Source organism: Aphelocoma coerulescens, chromosome 1A (assembly GCF_041296385.1).
Source record: "Aphelocoma coerulescens isolate FSJ_1873_10779 chromosome 1A, UR_Acoe_1.0, whole genome shotgun sequence".
In the NCBI taxonomy this organism is placed as follows: domain Eukaryota; kingdom Metazoa; phylum Chordata; class Aves; order Passeriformes; family Corvidae; genus Aphelocoma; species Aphelocoma coerulescens.
The window spans coordinates 30975700-30998346 of NC_091014.1; the positions used below are offsets into that span (position 1 = coordinate 30975700).

Consider the following 22647-nt stretch of genomic DNA (forward strand, 5'->3'; position numbering starts at 1 on the left):
AAGGGTGTTTGCTGTAGCAACTTCCTGGTCAGCTCTGTTCACCTCTGGTGTGGTAGAGCATTTTTGTTCATGTACCAACCATGATATTCTTCAGTAGTAGGAGAATCTCAGCTACAGGCATGTGAGTTCCTGCTCTGTTATACTAGACCACACTACTATTTGCAGTGCTGCTCTCAGCAGTGAGGTTTTGGTAGTAGTTTTCCCTTCCTCACTGAAAATGAAGCACGTTAGCTATCATTTCATACAATTTAGAAAAAAGTTTTGAACTTCTTTAGTATTATTCTAGCAAGGAATGAAAATATGAGGGGTTAATTAGGTAAAACTAGCTAACTTATGTGGGAACTATTTTCTTTTTGAGGTCTTCATACTGTAAAATCAACAGCTATAGCCACAGAGGATAAGAGTAGCTGACTTCAGTTTCCTTTGTTCCCTACAAAAATATTAAATTATCCTAGAGTACATACTCCTTTGTGTTAATTACTATGATAAGGCTTTCTAGGACACAAATCAGTAACTTGAGTCATTCAAGATATTTGTAAGGGGATGATCTGGTTTCATAGAACTGGAGCTGAGAGAAATCCAGTACAGTTCCTGGTGGGTGAAGAAAGCTCCACATGGGACAGAGATAGGGCTAATCTGGCTGGCCTACACCCTGTCTCAGCAGGGAAGGTGCCATGGAAGGCAACAGGGGCTCACTATGCTCAGCGAAAGAGCCAGCCTTTTGCACGTTAAGGGTCTAGAGAACTGTAACATAAAGCAATTTAGTCACCCAGAGGAGGACAGATGAATGAAAAATACCAAGAGTGATTAACTGCAATTCCAAGATTTAGAAAGCAATAGCAGGATGAAAGCAAATGATAATGATCCAAAGAAAATTGCCTTTTTAAGAGAACTTGATAGGAAGGGCAACAGTTCTCCCCTTGACTACAGCAGGGGTAACAATGGCTGTTACAGGCCGCAGCAGAGGCATCTGCGCAGCCCTCGGGCCAGGAGGGGCTGCTGAGGAACAAAAGCAAGAACAGGATACATAGCTAGAGATACTGCACTGGACTGTGATAGCTTTGTACAGTTTGCAACTCAGTAACTTCGAAAAGAATGTAAGGCCTTCCTTAAGTTATTAAGACTCTTTTAAATTTTCTTTGATCAGTTTGTCCAGTTGCCTTCTGAGCCAACACACCAGACATAGCACTTCATATTACTGAAATGGGAAATGTTTCATCTTTATATTTGGGGGTTCCAGCTGGGAGTTTATTTACCACTCACTGACCAAAAGGCAAATAAAATTGCTTCTGTGATTCCTGGTTACATAGAGGCCTAGCCTTTTCCCTCCTCATATCTTATGCCTGTTCTCTTACAGCTCTGACTGTAGATAGCATTTGGCATTAAAATTATTCCCTTAAATCCTAGTTCACATCTTCAGATTTTCTTCTTTCAATTCCAAAATTGCTGCATCACAAATATTTCCCCATGGGGATGTGTTGGCAGGACAGTTAAGAGAAAAGCCAAACCAGTAAATGTTCTTTTCAGCTTGAACTTTCAGGGCAACAGGAGGTCTTCAAGAAAATTATTTTCAGTTTAGACAAAAAAAAGGTTAATGGAACAACATAACTTGAGTAGTTTCATTGTAGTAGTTCATGCAGAGCAAGTAGGAACAGATAGAACTGTTAAATCACCAGTCAACTAATTCAGCATTTTAAAAGGATAGAAGAACTTTTTGAAGGGGCTTATTACTGAAAACACAAAAACCTCAAGAGAACACCTTGGATCCTGCTATGGAGCCCTCAGTGCTGCTTACATAAAGCAATGGAAAAGTAGCTGTTTCTAACATAGTTCTTTTCTCTAATAGCAAGAAGCAGGAATTCTGTTTCTTCTCACTTCCCTTCTTACACGCTGCAGTCACTTTCTTCTCCCATGGGAACTGCCTGTTACACTTTCTCATGTTGGAAGATAGATCTTCGTTAAAGAGACTATGAAATGATTCAGACAACACAAAGTTAAAGCATCAATCTTTATTTATAAAGTAAATTACAAAATAGATAAGGTAAACAGTTAATTTTAGCATCTGAAGGTGGCTTTTGTTGAATACATAAACACATTGATAAACAAAATTTCTGATTTACAGTGTCTATCTGAGCAACAGAGCAATTATTACCTTGATTAGTTTAACCTTTGATAGGAGTGTTTTAAAAGATCAAAATCTCCCTACCTTGCAACACAAACATTTATTAAATAATTACTTGTCCTGTTAATTAACTGTTTAATAGCTTGAGTTAACTGCAAGCAGCTGCATTGCTTTTGGGCTTTATGAAGGCCAACAACAATTTGAATGGACACTTCCAATTATTTAATGACCAGAGACAGTTAAAGGAGCAACTTTGATTAATGCCCACATTTTGAGCTGGCTCTGAACATTCATGAACAGAAGTGGAGGCAACTATGTAGATGTAAACGTGATAGATCTTACAAAAATAACAGATACTTCTTTATTGCTGTCAGGAGAATAGCTACAAGAGGCCTGGAGAGACAGCCAGCAGTGCAAGACTTCATACAGTTCTGTTTTTGGGGAAAGGTGAGGGGGAGACATGCTCAGGACATGACTGACTGCTGGCTGGGCAGGGTGTGTACATCCGCATAGAATATTTTCACGTAAGGTAATTTACAATGTCTGGTTTTGGCTGAACTCTAAAGTAGCTCATCATTATACAAGAGTGTTTATCATTTAACCAGCTCTCATCATCCTCCAGATTAAGTTTTCCATTTTCTATCCTCATCTACCTAGAGCAGGATTAAAAAAACAAAAACAAAAACAAAAACCCACCAAAAAAAAATCCAGAAAAAAAAACCAACAACAAAACAAACATCCAACAAAACCCCCACAACATGCACACAACCATATTAGGTCAAATTGTTCATATTTAAAACACTTGGTATTAGAAAGCTGAACTTTTTACTGGCTCAAAAGAGTGTAAAGATGTATGTTCACTCTTGCTATGGCTGGCACATGAGCAGGAATACCAAATTCAAACAACCCTCTAGCAGTAATTTTTAAATGCTACACTCCTTAAAACCAAACCAAACCAAAAACTCCAAAGTAAATTAGGTGTGTTGCAAATATTCTGAGTTAATCTAAAAATACATTTAATTACAGTGTTCAATGAGCTGCACATACAGTAACCATATTTAAAAAACAATGACACTTGCCTGACACACAATATAGAAGAAACACTTCAAAGACCAGCTCCTTACCCTAGAGGGAGAAGCCAAGAGGCAGGAAAAGAACACAAGAGCTAAGGGCAAGCAGGAGATTAGCTGAGGATCAAGAGCTATTGAATTAGACTGATGTAGTGTGTCAAATTAAATTTAAAAAAGCTGAAGTGTCAGATTTCTGCTGTATATAAAAAAACCACAGTAAAACAAACTATTGCAACCTTCACATTATATAGTGCAATCTCAGATGTCAATAGCAAGCTAGTATTGCCAAACAAAATAATAGATAAAACAATTTTTTGTCAGGAACTACTAGTGTCAAAACATTATTCCCTACAAAACTAGATTAAAGTCCATCTTCCACCAGGTAAACAAACGATTCAGCTCTATAATGAGTATATCCAGCAGCTATGATAATATCCACTGAACCAAGGCCAGCAACTCCCATGTAGCTTTACAAAACCCAAACCAACAAAACTCAAAAACCACAAAGGTCACGTACAAGACACTGAAAAGCAAGTCCTCACTGGGAATATAATCTACTCACCAGTATTTGCCTCATCACAAAGTTTCATATATTTAAGATCATCCAACACCTGATTTCCACATCTAATTCTTCCTTAATCCATTTATTAAAATAATCTATTTTTCCTCTTCCTGTTAAACACATTACTTACGGTTCAATCAAGTTTAGACTATTGTGGCTGATTTTAGTATTTTGAAGAAGGGAAGTAAGGAGGAAAAAAACCCCCAATCCTAACTAGGTGCTTGCTGCCAGCAGTTATTCAAGACCTAGCTGGATTTAAATTACAGACGTAAGTTACTATTGAAGTTCAAACATTTAGGAAAAGTCATTTTCAGAATACCTTGAAAGTTAAAATTGCAGTTGATACTGCAAACACACTAGGATCTCAAGGATAACTCACCATTATGAAGCAAGACTTTCAATTTTACTGAACTTACACATTTTTAGATCCAAGTGCACAGATAAGTAATTATGAGATACTTTAGGCATATTTTTCTATACTAACTCATGCACTTTTAATCACCTTTTACTTGGTCATTCAGTACCATATGTAAGGCCTACGAGTGATACAGACATCTGGAAAAACTATGGTGGTTTTATGTCAGATTTCTTTAAAAGAGAATTCATTAAATTAGTTATAAATCTGAGATGACCAAGCTTTTGCCTAGGAAAACATCCACCTATTCCTGAACACTTACATTAATTGAACAATAACTGATTTTAGTTTATCTTTTCCATTACAAGAAAAAAAAAGAACAAAACCAAACAAAACAACAGAATTCAACGATGCATCCTGTCAAAATCCAAAGACAACCTTCTATTTTACTATTGTCCATAAGTGCTACAAGAAAAAATAAAGTTTGAGTTGGGACAATGCTATGTAGTCCTTCATCTCTTCTCCCGTGGAAAGTCTTAGAGGTTTAATAGGCTACACGTAACAATACAGCTGTGACTTGCCCACAGAATACATGGGCTTCATAGTCTTATGTCTGCAAAGTTTATGGTCACACAGCTATTAAATAATGGATTCTAAATTAAAATAAAGGGGTACTAGCTTAGTTTTTCTCTTCTAGCTTTAAAATAATTGTCTCTTCTCTATGTCATATAACATGGTCAACAAATATAATCATGTAACAATATAAAAACTGTTGAGGTCAGAAAAGAGAAGAGTAAAAAGAGCCTTTTTTTTTATCCCTAGCATCTATGAATGGAATGATTTTAGTTCATTACCAAAAGCCAGTATTTCATTTCTTACTCCAATAGTTTGACAAACACAAACAGTTTCTAATCACTCGGTGTTTCAGTCTCTGCTGGACCTCTAATCAGTCTTCGTATTCCCCTCTTCCCCGCAGGACCTTTTGGTTTAGCAAAACTCTGTTTGTAAGCGTGTTGTTTTGGATGTACTTCTTCATAAAGAAAATCAGCAGTTAACTCGTCACCATTATCTATTTCAATCTGGCAGAAAAAACCATCATACTCATATTGAAGTCAAAAACATTTAGAAACTTTGCTGAAACTCAATAGTATATTAAAACCATATGGTGCAATCATGTTCAAAGTCCAGCATAAAAAGTTCTCCAACTTGTGCCTAATGCCCTGAGAAATCTTAGTTTTTATGAGAATCCCATATATTCTTAACAGTATTAAGTGTGACTTAATTATTTTCCTGCAATGTAAGCACAACTAAACAGTACATATACCAAGGAATTTTTTTTGTCCCAAGCTTCAGCACAGTGTATCTGTTAATACTAACTAGGAGAACACATTCCATGTGAAACTAGTGCTTCTCTACTAATTTCAAGTATTTACACATTTTAAGAATCAAAATTGTTCACTATAGCATGCTTTAAACACTAACTGTATAAGCAATGTGCATACATATTGTTGTCTCTTGAGAAAGAGGAGGAGGAACATAAATTAGCTTGTATTATTAGCTGGCTACTGCCACTCAGCAAGTATTCAAGTGTTCAGCAAGGAAAAGCTAAAATAAGTTTAATGAACAAAATGGAGGGGAGTGGCTTAGTTTTCAAAATCTAGATATATGAAACTGAATAGAAAGAAAATAGTGTTCTCCCAAACTCCACTGTTTTAAATTGCAGGAATTTAGAATTCAGAGAAATGCTATGGCCTTGCTCTGCTGAGCATTCAGCACTTCATGCCCTGCCAACCATAACACTTGACAGACTTGCCAGCCCCAGTTTTGCTGTTACAAGTACATGCTTCAGAAATTTCTGTCTACAGGAATTTTCAGGAGTAACATAGTGCATTTATTTTGTTATAGAAAGGCAATTTCAGAAAAATAATTACATACAAAAACACATAGCAAAAAGCTACTTAATTGATGTCATCTCAGTAAAAATATATTAGTATTAGCTCTGCTATTTTTAAGGTAAACAATCTCCACAGAAACTAAGCTTCCACAAAAGTGTTAAAAAAGTAACCGTAGGTCACAAGTGGACCATTTCTGTGGTCTCTGCTCGGGAGGTGAGAAACAACTTTTTGCATCACAATAAAACCTATACAGTGTGAAAATATTAGCTTACTTGAAAATCCTTGTTTGCCCCATCAAGGACTCCTAAGATAGCAGTTCTAATTTCCAGAACTACAGCTCAAAATTATTTTGAAAATCCCTACATAACTTTGGCTTTAAAGGAATAAAGTGTTTAACAACAGTAATGTGTTGTGGTCCAAAATATGACACAACTTTGAGTAAAAAATCATTAAGTTAATTCTATAAAGTCCTTCAAAGCACTCTCAAATACTTCCTTGACGCTCAAGGATATATTTGTTCAAGATAAAAGTGTTGAAATTTTGAAACAGAGTAAAATTTCCATGACTTAACTTTATATCTGTAGCTACATCAACCATTATTTCCTGTTGAGGAGAAACTAAGTTGCACACACAAAGTGGTGACAGAGACAGTCAATAGTTTTTCATTAAGAAGGCAAGAGAGCGATGGAGAAAATACCCATACACCCAGTGCACTTACCTTTCTAACTATCTGCATCCACAACTGTGTTTCTACAATTTCTAACAGTGGACTTTTGCAACTGGAGTAGAGCATTCGTTCTCGTATACTACAGGTATACCCTGGCATAGAGTAGATGAAAACTGCAGGAAAAGAAAACAACAACAGAAATCAGACCATAAATACCCTCCATCAAAAGCTGTATCATAAAACCATTTAAAGCAGAGAGGCATTGGAAATCAACTATGCATTCTGAAAGCGAAAAATGTAGTGCCATTCTGGAGCTTTTTTACTTCAGCGAGTGTTTCATTTCAAACAGGAGATAAGAGAACGGCTGGTATCTGTATGTTTTCACACTTATGGGTGTTCATAATCAAGAGGGATAGCTCACTACTTTCCAAACATAAGGGCTCTTCTTCACAAGTTCACAGTTTCACAATAAAATGACCCTGAAGTTTAGGATCACGCTGATCTTTCTCTGCCTCAAAATTCCTAAGGAATTTGAAACAAGCCAGTTAAGTTTCATGTAGAGAAATTTTATCATACTTATGGATTCCAAATAGTCTCCTTCGTGTGTGTGCTTGTACAGGAAAAAGTGGTAACGCGCAGCATCCTTTGGAACTCTTTTTGGCAAGTCCTTAAGTTCAGTATCAAGTGTGTTGGCCAAAATAATAGTTTCATTTTTCATATCAATTTGCTGTAAACAAAGCAAACATGAAGTTAATACACAAAAAGCAAACCAGAGAACATGACAGGATGGAAAAATGTTTTAATTAATCTAATTCAAAATGGTAATTTATCAGCATACTGTATCAACACACATTGTTTAATAAGTGGGTAATCTATTTTACACTCATTATTGAAAAATAGTTAAAATATTTTATACTTGCCAGTTGTACATAATTGAGTTTCTTATTTTTCAATTTCTCCAGAGCCTGAATAGCTTCTTTAGCAATGGGGAATGCTACTCCTTGCAGTGTTTGATGCTTGGTATCTACACCAACGTCCGCCTGTACCTGGAACACAAGTCAGCTGAGATGTTAACAGAAACCTCTACAAGCATTCATTTGGTTTCATACAATGACTGACAATGCATTCCATATGGTTACACACACAGTTAGCAGCAGCTGTTCCAAGAATAAACCACCCCAAGAAATTATGCCCATATACAAAAGATCTGCATTTTTTAATTTACAGGTCATGTTTGTTTGCTAGCCTGAAAAGTTTCATATCTCTGAAACAGCTCTGCTTAGCAAAGCAACCAAATCATCAGATGGAAAACTGATTCAATTGTCAGTGAAGAATTTTTAAGTTAAAATCTGGTATAGAGACACAATAATCCAGGAAAAAAAAAATCTTGATTTTTATATGCTGTGTTATACTTTTGAACTGACAATATTGCTTATAAACTTTGTTATAGCTTGAGAAATCTTAGATCAAAACAGAGAAGTGATTTCTAGGGAGTCAAAATTTTTGAAGGAAGAGAGAAATTATGAGACAATCTGATCTTCTCGAAGGAAAAGTGAAGCTCCTGCTTCAACATACTCCCTCAACAAGTCTATACCAAAATCAAAGCAAACAAAAGAAACAAACAAAATCCTAATTTCTTATTTCTAGGAGGTCTAACACAAAGTAAGGAAAAAAAAAAAGTCCAGGACAAGCCAGACAGTTGTTCACAGTCCAGTTATATTATTTCTCTCAAATTACTTGAGAGAAAAGACAGTTATTTTAAAGCCATTTTTCAAGAATTTATGTTTATCTTAGTATTCATTCAGTTCCTCTTAAAATGAGCTCTGGCCTCCAGTCTTCTTCAGTCTTAGTTTATTGCGTAAGTACTAGCTTTTGAGTATATTCACTTCCTTTTATAGTTTCACAATTACATTTAATATTGGTTATGAAGCTGCAAAAGTCAAAAAAGTATACCAAATGGAAAGGGTGGGCCTTAGATCTACCACCTAGAAGATGTATAGCTTTATTAAAAAGAGATGCTAACAAAATATGAAACAAACTGATAAAAAAAATAAAACCAATCATACTTCTGGCAACACTATACTTCACATTTTAAAGAACAGCTTGTCAGCAACAACTAAAGAGGAAAAGAAAGCAGGTGGAGAGCTTACTTTGTACAAAGATTGATAACTTTATGAATGAGGTTACAGAAAAAAATGTTTTGCAAAATATATATCTCCATAAAAGCTGGATTGACAAATGTAAAATAGGCATCACAAAAATAATAAACCTTAATGTAATATCATACTCTAGAAACCATATTAAAATACAGGTAGAAAATAAATACTCCAAACTAAAAATGAGCTGTCAAGTGTAGAGACAGACAAGGGAAGAGAGTAACCCAGCATAACTCCAGATATAAGAAAATGAACAGAACCACCTAAGTCACTTAAGAATATATAAATTCACTCCACTAAGATGTAGTTAGTAATGGCTGCTGAGTGCTGAGTGAAATTTCCTGTGAATAAATGCAGGAGGAAAAAAAAAAAACTCTTCTTTGTTTGTATGGTGATGGGCCTGAGCTAGCTACTACCATTCTGGAGCAAGACGTCGCAGGTCATTCTGACTAGGTCTGAAAATAACCCCCAGCAAACCAAAAAAACCCCTGAACACTCCCCACCCACAAATGAAATGTTATAAATTGTTAGAAAAAAGAGTAGAGAACAGAACACATTATTACGCACTGTAGATATCAGTAACATGCCTGCATCTTGAATACCACATGCAGATCTGGCTTCCCCATCCCTCCATTTCATAAATTATATAGCAGAACTGGAAAAACTGCAGAGAAAAGCAAAAGGATCAGAAGTATGGAGTGCATTGTTTAGGAGTAAGAACTACCCAGGTTAGGACTCTTCAGCCTGGAAGAGATAACTGATAAGGAATACAACAGAGGTCCATGGATAGAGAATCATGGGACAGTTGGGTTTAGAAGGGTCCTCTAAAGGTGATCTAGTCCAACTCTCCCTGCAGTAAGCAGCAACATCTTCAAATAGATCACGCTGCTCAGAGCCCCATCCAACCTGATTTTGAATGTTTCCAGGGATGGGGCATCTACCACCTCTCTCAGCAACCTCATCATACTCATCATAAAACAAATTCTTGCTCATATCTAATCTGAACCTACCCTGTTTTAGTTTGAAACCATTCCCCCTTGTTCTATTGCAACAAGTCCTGCTAAAAAATCTGTCTCCATATTTCTTATAAGCCCACTTTAAGTATTGAAAGGCCACTAAGATTTCCCTGAAGCCTTCTCTTCTCCAGGCTGAACAACCCCAACTCTCTCAGCCTTTTCTCACAGGGAATATGTTCCAGCCCTATGATCATTTTTGTGGCCCTCTTCTGGACCTGCTCTAGCTGGTCCATGTCTTTCCTGTTCTGAATACCCCAGAGCTGGATGCAGTGCTCCAGGTAGAATCTCACCAGAGCAGAGGGAGAGAATCACCTCTCCTTACCTGCTGGCCACACTGCTTTTGATGCAGCCCAGGATATGGTTGGCACTCTGGGATACAAAGGACTTTATTTAAGGGGAGGGGGAAACTGAGGATTGATTTAATGACTCTTCTTTGCCTTCACCACACTATCTGTAGGGGCATCAGAATAAACTAGAGATTTTAGAGAGTAGTCAGTGGTTCTTTGGATAGTATTTTGTCAAGATGTAGAATATGCAGCCACAGGACCTGTGGCCAACAAAAACCTTTCTGTGGATTTATAGAAATGACAAGGCTAGATGATGGATGAAAAACCCATTAAGAAGAGTTATATAGTAAGATGTCATATTTTGTGCAGGAAGATCCCTACCTGAAAAAGTTGAGACAACAGAAGAGCATTCAAGGTCATTATGGCCTTATTGCCCTGTTCCTACATCCCTCCTAGACTTCGGCTGTTCTCTCAAGGACTTGACAACAGACTTTGATCTGGCCCAGTAAAATATTTCTTAGGGTAATTATGAAAGAATATACATATGGAAAACTTTTTCAAATCAGAAAGCTTTTTGTTTTTTAAGTCAAATTACATGCTTTGTAATGGTAGAAACAATGAAGAGAAAAATGACGTAAGTTAATGTATTGTGAGATGTTTCACACAAAGCCAAAATGGCAGCAATGTACAATTTATGTGTCCCTGAAAAGTACAGGTATTGCTGCTGAAATTTCATACCACATAAAGACTTAGTCTGCATGAATCAGCTGCTGAACACATTGCATGTAGTACATACACTAATACCAGAAGTGATCACTGATCCCACAGAAGTTTTACATTCATTACTGTTTTTTTTTAAAAGCTGATGAGGTAAAATGCAGTATTTAAAGACAGTGAATGTATTTCTGCATTGAATTGTTAAAATCAGGCATGAAAACTAACAAAAGACACCATTGGGGAAAAAAAAGTCAATAAACAACAAAGTTACAGCAAAAGAACAGTAGAGTGAACACATAAGTGAAGATACACAGCTGTATTTAACACAATGGCTGCCTGGTATCCAGCTGCAGAAATAAATCATACTTAAACACATATACCACAGCTCTAATATACAAGTCTAAAGAACAAATAAGTTCAGCACATAACCTATTTTAATATACATCTGATACAAACAGTGTTCAAATGATGGAAAAAGGTGATAAAAAGTATCCTCTGGAACTTTTCAGTCACTAGCTAGCTGGCAATCATCAATTTTTTTGGTTAAAGGCATTTGTTACAGATTTTTCTAAAAAGTGTTTGCAGCATAAGCAAATCAGTCTCTTAAAGAGATTAGCTATTTGGTTTGGATTTCTATTTTATTTTTATTGGAATCCTCTTCACTTCCTCTCAGTCTTAAAGACAAGTGCACTGTTACTGGAACTACATGCTTTTCCTTTAAGAATAAGGCTGCTGAAATACTCCTGGCAATCATTCACTGCAGTAATTGCTACTCTGTGTTTTCTCTACAACTTCTGCCACCATGGGAAATGAATGGGGGCAATCACATTTGGACAATGACTGAGGTTGGAAGACATCTCCCATAGGTCACCTTGTCCAATCACACTGTTCAATCAGGGCCACCTAGAGCCAGCTTCCCAGTTCTCTCTCCAAACAGCTTTTGAATATCTCCAGGATGGAGAGACTCTAACCTCCCTGGGCAACCTGTGCCAGTGCCTGGTCACCCTTCAAGGAAAAGGGCATCCAGTGATACTAAAAGCTGAAGTTGCAACAATGAAGCTCTGCAGTTGCCAGGCCTCTGATTTAGACATTAGGCGTTTCAAACACAGATCATTCATGCCGCTTCAACTCCAGCCATCACCATCCTGCAGTTTCCACCCTTTGAGAAGTACATTTATATGCTCACCCACCCACACTTTCTGAAACTTTCCATTTTCTGTTCTGCCTTTTTAACCCTACAATACATTTGGAACTCTGCACCATTTCCCACACGTGCTTGAAGACATTTTAGGTACCTCGTTAATCTTAATTTGTCGAAGTTCCTCTTCTGCTGCAGTCAAAGGTGCAGGGGAGGATTGTGATATCAAATATTTTTTATATCCATTCAGTGAAACATCATCCTGAAAGCACAATATCAATATTTATCAGGGGTTTTTTAGAATGTAACTTTTCTTCAAAGATTTTCTATGGAGCATTGCAAAAAATAGTTGTCTTCCATAGAATTATGATCATTTTATTTGACTATTCCAATATTCCATTATGTCTTGTTTCAGAAGCCCAGAGGTATCAAGGTTAATACATGTGAATTAGAAGGTGGGACCATAATAGGATTCCACCAGAATAACAGAGATGGTTGCAACTAAACCATCCTTAGGTTTAACAAAATAAAGACAAAGTAACCCACTGGATGTTGATGATCAAGGTCCTGAGTGAGATTAGCAACTTGAACACCATGAAGAAGCTGTGATTTTCACATGGATGAACATTAAAGGCCAGCTACAATTAAGAAGTTTATAAAGACACTGAAACCAACAATTTAGAGATATATAAACTGTAATATAATGAGCCTGGAAAAAGTGAGTTATATCAATGCCTTCCTCCATATGCCCCAGGCCCATTCTGAAACAACAGTAAGACATGTAATGCTCCTTCCTTAAAACGGAGCCGGAAGCTCAGGCTTGTAGGACTAGACACAAACTCCACATATTGCACAGACTGCTAATGGTTTGGTGCAAGTGACAGCAGAGATTGGCTGATTGAACAGACAAGAAAAAAATAACAGGACCGCTACCAGTAAACCCTCTTAGCAACTCAGTTATCTACTTCCCTAGAATACAGCCTCTCTAGAGAAGTTTGTTTACATGTTTGTTAGGATAATGAAACCTCCACGACAGGTTAATGCTGAATATAATGAATTACTCAGTAAGCAACAAAATTGTTAGCCTCATGTCCACCACAACAGCCCATTTCTCTTTCACAGCTTTTTTCCCCACTACAATATCCTCTATTCTTCCCCACACCTCCAACTCCTTCCATTCCTTCAGCATCAGCTGCCTGTGTCAATAGCAGCAGTGCTTTGGTTCAGATTTGTTCAGATGAACTGATTAACAGGTCAAAGAGAAAATAACTGCTGCAGTCTTTGCTGAAAGAGGAACAGAGGAATTTATAATGTAAGCCTCTAAGTAATCATCAGTTTTCATGAAAGTTACAGGAATTCTTTATCTCTGAGAAGTGTAATTTGTATTTCTTTTAAAACCAGCCACAGATTAAAAAGACTGATGTCTGCCTTACAAAACAGGCAGGCATCATAACCATGTAAGGTTTATTTCTCACAGAAACTAAGGTAACAAAACAGTCCCATATTTCCCTTACAGCCTTTTCAACATCCCTTAGACACTTGCTAGATTTCATACATGCACCTTCCAATTATCTTACCATAAGTGACCAACTGTTAATATTTTCTTCGAACAAATCAGTAGCTACAAAAATTCTGTTTCCCTAAGTTAAGAAGTTGACAGCAATGCACATGAGTTATATTTTATGGTCAAATTCTAAAGAACTGACAACTTCATATCCTTAGTTCAAAAGAAAAACATTTATTTTCAGGTGTTAATGGCTTGCAGATCACTGATCCATTTCTGGTTCAAACCCATACATCCAAAATGATTTTTGTATACTGTTGGCCTGGAAATTAATGTTGCCACTTTTAGAGGACTCATGATCATGCAGTGAGATTAAGAGATATACCTATTATTCTTAGGTTATTTAGTTTTCATAACCATTTGAAGCAAAGACTTCTAAGCCTGAAGATGTTAACTACACTTAGTTACTTGTTCGAAGGAGCTTAAATACACTTTAATACTGGAATAATACGTATAGCTTTTAACTCTTTTCCTTAATCCAAAAAGGTCATAAACAATCAACATTCATACCAATAACATCAGCTACTTTATTCAGTATTTAAAGTCGGTGTCCTGACTTTAAAAAGAAAAACATACCTGTACTGTTCCAAATACTTCATCCTTAATATGGCCACCTCCAAATTCCTTCTTAAGCGTTGCTCGGGTTGCTGCATACAACATTTTTTGACGAACCTAGCATACAATAAAAGAGTGGGTTTTTGGTTTGATTCTTTTTTCAATTTTGCTGTACACAGAGAATCTAGCATGTTGGTATACCAAGCCCATTAACAAACATCTTTCTTGAACAAGTATTTTAAGTGTTGAAACTGCACTATAAACTTGTAGAGCTCTGGATCATGATACTTACTCATGCTATTAAACTCACAAGGTCATGATACTATATGTTATTATCGAAGTAATTGAAAAACTGAATTGCAGCCTTAGTTGGAGTATGAGCTTTTTTTTTAAAACGGGAAAAAATCGACACAATCTTTACTAATTTTAAATAGGAAAAAAACATAATTGTTTGAATCTTTTGTCATCTGGTCTGTGTACTAATTGATACAACAGACAGCAAAAAAGCAGACTGGAAACAACTCATTATTACTTTTGATTTGATAGTGACTCCAGATAGTTATGGTTCAACTACAAAGTGGAAAAATTAGGTTTGCTCCCTATTAACCTGTGTCTAACAGTCACTTACTCCTCTCTCAGCAGTCCCACCTTCCCTCCTTATCTCACCATCATGCTATCCTCTCCACAATACTTCACCATTTCCACATAATCATTTCTATGCACTTCAACTTTTGGTGTCTTACTATTTCCTAATTGCTAGTGAAAGCAGTAGGAATATTGGAACAGCTTTGCTTTCTGTCTTCCCTCATCTCACATTCCCAGAACCTGTACACAGTATCCCAGTTTCTCCTAGAAATCCTTAACTCTAACCTCAGTTCTCTCCCATGCTCTCAAACCACTAAGAAGCAGCCAGCAAGCCAAACAGAATAAACAGCTTGAGCTCACACTATAATCCTTCTCTATGTGAGCACCCATTAAGATCTCTGTCCTTTATCCTTCCATGAATTTTTATCAAGTACTGACAGTAAGACAGACAAACAGGGCAAAAAAACCCCATGTATTGTGTCTGCCAGTCAGGCTAAAAATACATTGGATCAGCTGTACTCCATCTAGACCTACTGATTTGCTCCTCAGTCATCTTGAAGAAACATTTTCCTAGTTTTCTTCTGGGAATGTAGGGGAGGTTGGGAATGCTTCATTCCTCAAATCCTTTTCCTTCATATCTTGGATTCAGATCAAATGGTACTGTTGAAAAATCATGAACAACATGAAGCCTCTGATGACTATTACTTACAGGAGAGTGATCAGGTGACCATGCAATGAAGATCCATTCATATCCTTGAGCATTCTGAGAATCTAATCTGTATAATATATAACATGGTTGCTTGTCTTCAAGAAGGGGAAGGACAAAGGAATCATAATCCTTTTCCCATGATCCAACTGGCCGCCTAGAGGATCCCACAACAAGCTGCTCTGTAACCAATAACCAAAGTTACAGGTTAGCAACAACACAGTCAATACTATCTGTCAAAATTAATATTTACAATAAGAAGTTAATTGGACACTTAATACTTCATTATTATGCCCAGAAGAATGGAAGACAAGAACAGTAAGTCTAAAAGTGAGTGAATTCCTACGAAAGCTGTGCATGTTCAAACTCTAACTTACTTTAACCCAAATACTGATAGTTGAGAAGTAATGTGCTGGTTGTCATCAAGTTCTTTGATCTGAAGTGATAGCACTGATGTTAGTTTCTTTAGCATAACATACACAGAAGGGAAATAAGAACTGCCTTCTACCAGTTAGTTTATTTTTAAATTTGGAATACTTAGGTATAAATGAGATAAGAGTAAGCTTTCAAATTTTAGAATTATAATTACTGATGCTCTTGCTATAATGTATTAGTGTTTGTACTCATTGTAAGAAGTCAATAACCCAGTTATACAGTGAAAAGAGTTTGGAATAAATACGCTTGCACTAATCACTAACTTGACTATGTAAGTAGATAAACCTCTTTCTAATAGAGCTTCACAGCTATGGTTTCTTTAAATGACTGAAGTTGTTTATTCTGTATAATTGGCTTAAGTCTGTATAGAGTACTTCAATGGTATTTAATTATGTGAACAGCTGTAGCAACAAGATTTTTCTCTTATTTATATATCACATCTCAGCTTCCAAAGGAAAGTATTAGTATACTGTCTCACAAAACAGTTACCAGTTTCCCGAGAAATACTAACCCCCACAAGTGGAATAGAAAAACCTTGTTTAAATGAGGTCCTGCAACAGTTTGAAGACCATCATAGTAGCTAGTATACAAACCACATTTTGAGAATCTAGCACTTAACTTATAAAACTTCAGACAAAAGTACAACAGCACACAAATGCCTCTACAGCAAAACTTCAAGCAAAGCACTCCACCACAGTAACTCACAGAACATGAACAGCTCAGGGCAAGGGTGTTTGGCCCTTCTTTGAATTAGATGCAAAGTACCTGAAGTACCTGAAGTTGTACACCTAAACCAAGAGCATTTAATATGTACTTGCCAGTTCTGAACTCTAGGTGGATTTATACTCGTTTGGCTTTAGGATACAGCCAGGGGAACTTTATGCCCAGCAGCAAATCTCTTCTCTTATTAACTCAGATTAGCAAAACTTGATTTGAATCTTATCTGTTGGCTATTATCTGTTACTAAAAGATCCTGACGACAGATGAGGCAACTGCCCTTCTTCCAGTACTCTGGAAGTGTTGTGGGAGCTTTACAGGTTTCTTTTTGAACTGCAGAAAATAGTATCAAAGACTGGATTCTGCTTCTTACAGAGGTGAAATGCATATATCTGTATGTTTATCTCTATATATGTGCATACACATGTATACATACACACGAAAATGAAAAAATAGGGAAAGTCTTCCATTTGTATCTTATTTCTAGGTTTCATTTCATATTATAAGGTAGCATATACACAAAAGTATATTGTTTTGCCTTGCTTAATGGGAAAAAAGCCCCAAAACAATGGTATGTCAGCATTTACCTTGTGCTACTGAGACTATCACAAAGTCCTGCCCGTAAACTTACTATTGCCACTGCCTTAAAGAAAGCTATATTAAAATATCAGAAGACCTTCTAAGAAAAGCAAACACAAAGAAGGTAACAGTTGGTTATTTACCTAAAAATAAAAGTGTGTATGCATGTACATGTACCTTTTTCCAGCAAACAGATTTTTAATGTACTGTAAATTAATGAAGTCTAGAACAAACCACTTCAAAGTGGACAACTGACATACTTGAAAAGATAGACTAAACTAGGAAATATCATCTACAACCAACCAACACTGCTATTAAAGAAAATAAAAGTAATTATATATTCTATCTTTCAATGCTTGCAGCCTATATTCCTGGCCAAGAAGTTCAAAGATCAAACCCAAGTTCTGACAGAAATTACGCAATTTTTCTATTTACAATATATGTTAAGGTTTAAGAAACAGTTTTAACTTTGAAAGTTTAAATGAAGTTACAGATTTATAAAGGTATTTTCTATGTAGCCAAATTACAATCTAAACAACTGCTTTAGCAGGACCTTCTACATGCAGTACTCTTATACTGATATATCCAGGAAAAAGGCAGATGAAATTTACAGTTCTACATCTAAGGTGACTAGTTGTTGTGTAAGACTAGCTCTCTGTCTAATGAAAGTAACCAGAGTGTCCAAACACTACACAGGTGTGGAAATTTTCATTCCCTCTACTCTTTCTTTAGTAAGAGATAAGAATAAGCTTATTTATGTTATACATATTAAATACACAGCAGTTCATGGTAAAATATGAAATTACACTTGGGAGAAAAATTCAAATGCAAAAATACGGTAGCATTGTGGTGAAAAAGCTTAGGATCACCAAAATTTAAATTTTACCTTCTGTATATGAAAAACCTTAGTAACATTAAGTTTGGCAGAATTCTGTTTTTTAAACAATTGTACATGTAGGTCATTAAAGCAACTAGGAAAATATCTAAAAGAACCAGAAAAAAAAGAATAAAATTTGACTAACCATTGTCAATGACTATTTTTAAAAGTCTGTATTGTCCATTTCTGGCTCCAACAAAGATGTCTTTAACGCTTCCACTAGCTGAAAAACAGAAAATAAAAGTAATCAAATTAACACATTTCACTTCCCTAGGACAAAGAATATTCATGAGGATAAGAACAACACTGGAAAAACTTACAACTGGCCCTTTGCTACAAAGTTGGACTGAAAAACGAACACAGGAGTGATGCTCCTGCTATGCTGCATACTGTTCCAGCCACCAGCATGCCACAGAAAGATGAAAGGCAACATTACAAAACAGCCCGGCTTTCTAGCATAGCAAATGATTTTCAACATTGTGAAAATTAAAGGTGACATCATATCATCAGTCTCAGGTTTCAGAGTTAACACAGCAACACAATAAAAATATGACACATCTCAAATTACAACAGCTTCATGAAGTCTGCAGGCTTAGTACAAACTTTCAGAGAGAAAGTTTACGCCTGCCAGGAAAATGTTAGAGCTTGTCTGGCAAAGGTGATGGTCTTTCCTGAGAACACCTCTCTGCAGAGTACCAGTGAAAACTGCCACTCATTGCTCATCTTTAATACCACCTTATCTCCTTCTGTGGTTGATGACATTGTTTAAGCCCCAACCTATTGTAACAGGATAGCTTCATAGTGAATTTACAAAGTAACTAAAATATTTTTACGTTTGTAAATCACATTGACACTATACCACCAACATGGCAGACTCACTTCCCTAAGCACACTGAAGAACTGTGCTTGATTCGCGTGAAGACCATTCTTACCTCAACTGCTCCGCTAAATAATCCAAGTGCAAATCAGTTTAATTATACCAGAGACAGAGGGTTGTAAGGGTTTACTGAAAAACATTTATTGCAAGCTGGTCCTTTAAGTAATCCCATAGCATAGAGCATAGTGCCAGCAAAACCAACATCAAACCAGGAAACAAATAAAATGGATTGTTTACAGTCAGGTGGAGGCCAAGTGAACAGATGGTATCCAGCAACATTACTGCCCATACTCAAAACATTTTACATTTATGTTCATCCAAGTGGTGCCAGGCCCATCCTGAGAGTCCAAAATGGCATGTTAAATGAACGCATTAAGCAAACTGAACTGCATTGGGTCACCAGTTCAATCCCAGTTTCATCCTGGTTGTCATCTTCCCACTAACCAGTGCAGACCCTCACAGTAATTTGCTGCCAGCTTTTCATCTGTGCTGGTCTTCACCATTCCACTGAGCAACCAAACATTGTGCCATTTTCTAGACCTTTTGTTCCCCCAGAAAATTCTCTGTCCTCTTCTTGTCTATTATCCTTCTTTCCTTATTCTCTCATTTCAACCCTACACACCAAAACAAGAGCAGAATACAGCAGTCCCTACACCAATTCCAGAACTGTGACAGGTCCTGAAAAAATATTTTGAGACACTTGTGAAACCAGCTCACCATCAAGTGGTCTATGGGGTTTTATCCTTTTAACAGTTTATAAATTCACAACAATGATATTATTTTCTGTTTAAACTTTCTGCATAGTAGAGGGCCACAGAATCAAAATTTGGGTGCATTTCACAAATATTTTACAGGAAATATTATTTTAAAATTATTTAGAAGACTGTGGAGCAGCCATTCAGCTATATTTTCTCACAGTTAATGCATTCTGTGACTTGCTATGGTATTTATCTGCACTGGCCTGTTTAAAAAGTCCAGTCCTTTTAGCAACTGCCTGGTACATATCACTGTGCCCATGACTTCATTTCTGTTTCCAGAAAAAAGCAGCCCATGCTGCCAAATCTTGTAATTGTTTATGAGTGACAGTAGCCTGTTTGTAGCTACAGCCAGCAATGGCACAATCAGAGCTATTCCTCTTCCAAATTGCAGAAACTGATGCTTTGCTGCAAACAGGAGTCCTGATTAGTGCCTGCTGAGGCAGGTTCCCGAAGGAAAGCTGCCGAGTTTGTTCTCTACAGCTGTCCTCAGAGGACAAATGATTCTCAGACACGAAGAAGAGCAGCAGAAGAGGCTTAACCACTCTTTTTGCTTACAATAAACAACAGAGTATTCTTCTGCTCCTCCCTCCAGCATTGCCAGGAGAACAAGGGATTAAGAGTTACTAACAGGTTTCCCCAGACAGGGGGAAAAAAAAAAAAAAAAAGCTATTCCAGGTACACCCCTAGCCTGAGAACAGTTGAAGAACTTAAAACAAGAAGCTGCAAAAAAGACCAAAGATTGGCATGCAAAAGAAGAAAAAGAAGAGAGGGAAAAGGGTGCAGACCACACGCAGCAAATGGACAAAAAAGGGCATAGAAGAGCAGCTAAGGGCTGCAGTGGCTGGGACAAAAGTCACCTTCAACAATAAATACCGGAGTGCAGGCAAAGTACATGGTACTAGTCACCGAACACGCAGATTGCAGAAATCCAGACAGTAAAACCCGACCCCTCTATAATCCTGCTGTATAATCCCTGCTTAGCAATTCTGTGATTCACGGGAACCCGCTAATACTGCGAAACAATACGCCGTCTTCTTCTAATTGCTCCTCGCACCCTCCAAGGCCTGGAAACACGGGGAAAAAAGGTTCCCACATACTTTTTCCCCTTGTGGCCCCCAGTGATGGGCTTTATAGTGGGCTCTCCTACGCCAGGGCTCCCGCTTCGAGGCAGCCGGCAGCGACCCTCGGCATCTCCCGTGCTGTCCAACCCATCCCAAACTCGCTGCGGCGACCCCGAGCAGGAGACAGCCCCCGGCTCGACGGTCACTCCGCCGCCGCAGGAGAACCTGCACTGGAGGAGTTACCTTAGCCCAGGCGGGCCCTCCCGCCATTCATGGGGCTCTGCACTGAACACTTTCCTCGGGCGGGCTTCCTGCCTCTCCGGGGCGGACAGGCGCGGTTCGCCGGGCGGATAAACCCTACAGGCTTCGCCTGACCGGGAACGGAGCCCTGGGTTCGACCCCGAGTGGCGGTGCCCGCCGCGGACGAAGCCAGCAGCAGTTCCCCTGCTCGCTCGCCTCCCCCCACCCCGCCAGCCCGCGGCGCAAAGGATGGGCTCCTTCGGCGGCAAACAAAGAGCGCAGTAGTGGGGAAAATCCCGCCGGGACCGGCCCGCTAAGCGCCCGCCACGGCCGCCTGCCCCCGCGCCGCGCCGCGCCCCGACCCGCGGGCAGAGGCGCTCCGCCCGCCTCCCGCCCGGCTGCAGGGCCACAGGGCAGACGGGGCCGGCTGTCATGAGGAGCAGTGGGCACCGCGGAGCGGAGGTGCGGGGGAGCCGCGCGGGTACCTTGGATGCCGGTCTGGTGGGACATGTCGCACCGCGCCCGGGCACCGCCGCCGCCGCCTCCCCGCCCGCCCCAGCCCGGCCCGGCCCGGCCCGGCCGCGCGCACGTGACGCGCCGCCGCCACTCAGCGGCCGCGAGGGAGCGCGGCGCCTTCCGGGCCCCGCCGGCCGGGCCGGGCCGGGGGCTGCGGGCAGCGGCCGCCCCTGCCCCGGCACCGCCCTGCCCCGGCACCGCCCTGCCCTGAGCCCGCTCCCCCTGCGCCTCCGAACGGGGCTTCCGAACGGGGACGGGGCAGAGCTCTCTGCGCTACCTTCCCTTTGCTCTCCCTCTCCTCGCCTTTCTGTCGCCCCCTTCACCTGCTGTCCCAGAGCCTGCAGCGCGACCCGCCGCGGGCACCGCCGGCCCAAAGCCTGCCTGGCAGGAAGGGACATGTGCCCCCCGGCCTGGGTTGCTTTTTAACCGAAGTACTGAATAACAACTGGGGTGAATTTAGTTGATCTGTAGAAGTCCGTGGTGGAGACATGTCTCTATTGCTTGGGGCAGCACATCAGGTGTGTGTGGCAGCCGGCTCCATACGTATATTCTAAATTTCGGATTAAACAGTCCCTGACAAAGAGCCCACAAGTCAGGGAACAGAGCCCAGACCCAGGGCTCTCTCAGTTCTGGCCCTTGCCCCTGACAAGGCAGTCTTTCTCTGTTAATTTTGTGGTATTTGGTACATGGCGGCACTGCATCAACAGAAACAGTGAAGATTTCCTCTCTTTCAGTGTGGATCTGGTGGTTGAGCTACTCGTCTGCCTCAGCAGGGCATGGATCCAGGCTTATAAAGGATGCATCTGCTTCTCAGGGCCCTATTCGCACAGCCAAAGCTTTATGCCTTTTCAACCTGTGTTCGTACAGTTTCCCTCAGCTTTTTCTTTCAAAGTTTCCAGTGAAGAAGAGTCCTGTCTCATGAATTTAAGCATGCTCTAAAAGTAGGTTTGCTTTTGCTAGCTCTTTGGCAGGCTCATCTGTCTGTGGGTTGAGAAGCACCATCCTCTTAACAACAAAAAGATGGGTCCTATATCTTCTTTAAAAATCGCTTCATTGTCATGTAGTCAGCATTTTTAATCTGTGCTGTGGTCTGGATTAGGACTCCACAGGCAAAATGTGCATGCTGTAGGCATTAATGCTGATGATTCCTTCAGGTTCCTGGGAGTTAGCACGTTTTGTGGGGTGCTATTCA

General features: G+C 39.1%; 1 protein-coding gene across 1 annotated transcript; it reads right to left on the reverse strand.

Moving 5' to 3' along the window:
• Positions 1–1994: 1994 nt before the first annotated feature.
• On the reverse strand, positions 1995–21486 carry TWF1 (twinfilin actin binding protein 1). The gene is made up of 10 exons (XM_068997803.1): positions 21425–21486; positions 18149–18226; positions 15399–15577; positions 14126–14221; positions 12120–12247; positions 9769–9775; positions 7592–7717; positions 7248–7398; positions 6723–6844; positions 1995–5188 (listed from the first exon to the last, which is right to left on the reverse strand). The coding sequence occupies exons 1-10, from the start codon at positions 21447–21449 to the stop codon at positions 5018–5020; spliced, it is 1083 nt and encodes a 360-aa protein (XP_068853904.1). The 5' UTR covers positions 21450–21486; the 3' UTR covers positions 1995–5017.
• Positions 21487–22647: the final 1161 nt, after the last annotated feature.

What these genes read in the sequence shown, in the direction of transcription:
- TWF1 (XM_068997803.1), bottom strand. Translation starts at nt 21,449, where the DNA reads ATGTCCCACCAGACCGGCATCCAAG. An exon ending in AAAAATAGTCATTGACAATG is followed by an intron (nt 15,578 to 18,148) that starts GTTAGTCAAATT and finishes TATTGGTTACAG; the next exon opens with AGCAGCTTGTTGTGGGATCC. An exon ending in GGTCACCTGATCACTCTCCT is followed by an intron (nt 14,222 to 15,398) that starts GTAAGTAATAGT and finishes ATTGTATGCTAG; the next exon opens with GTTCGTCAAAAAATGTTGTA.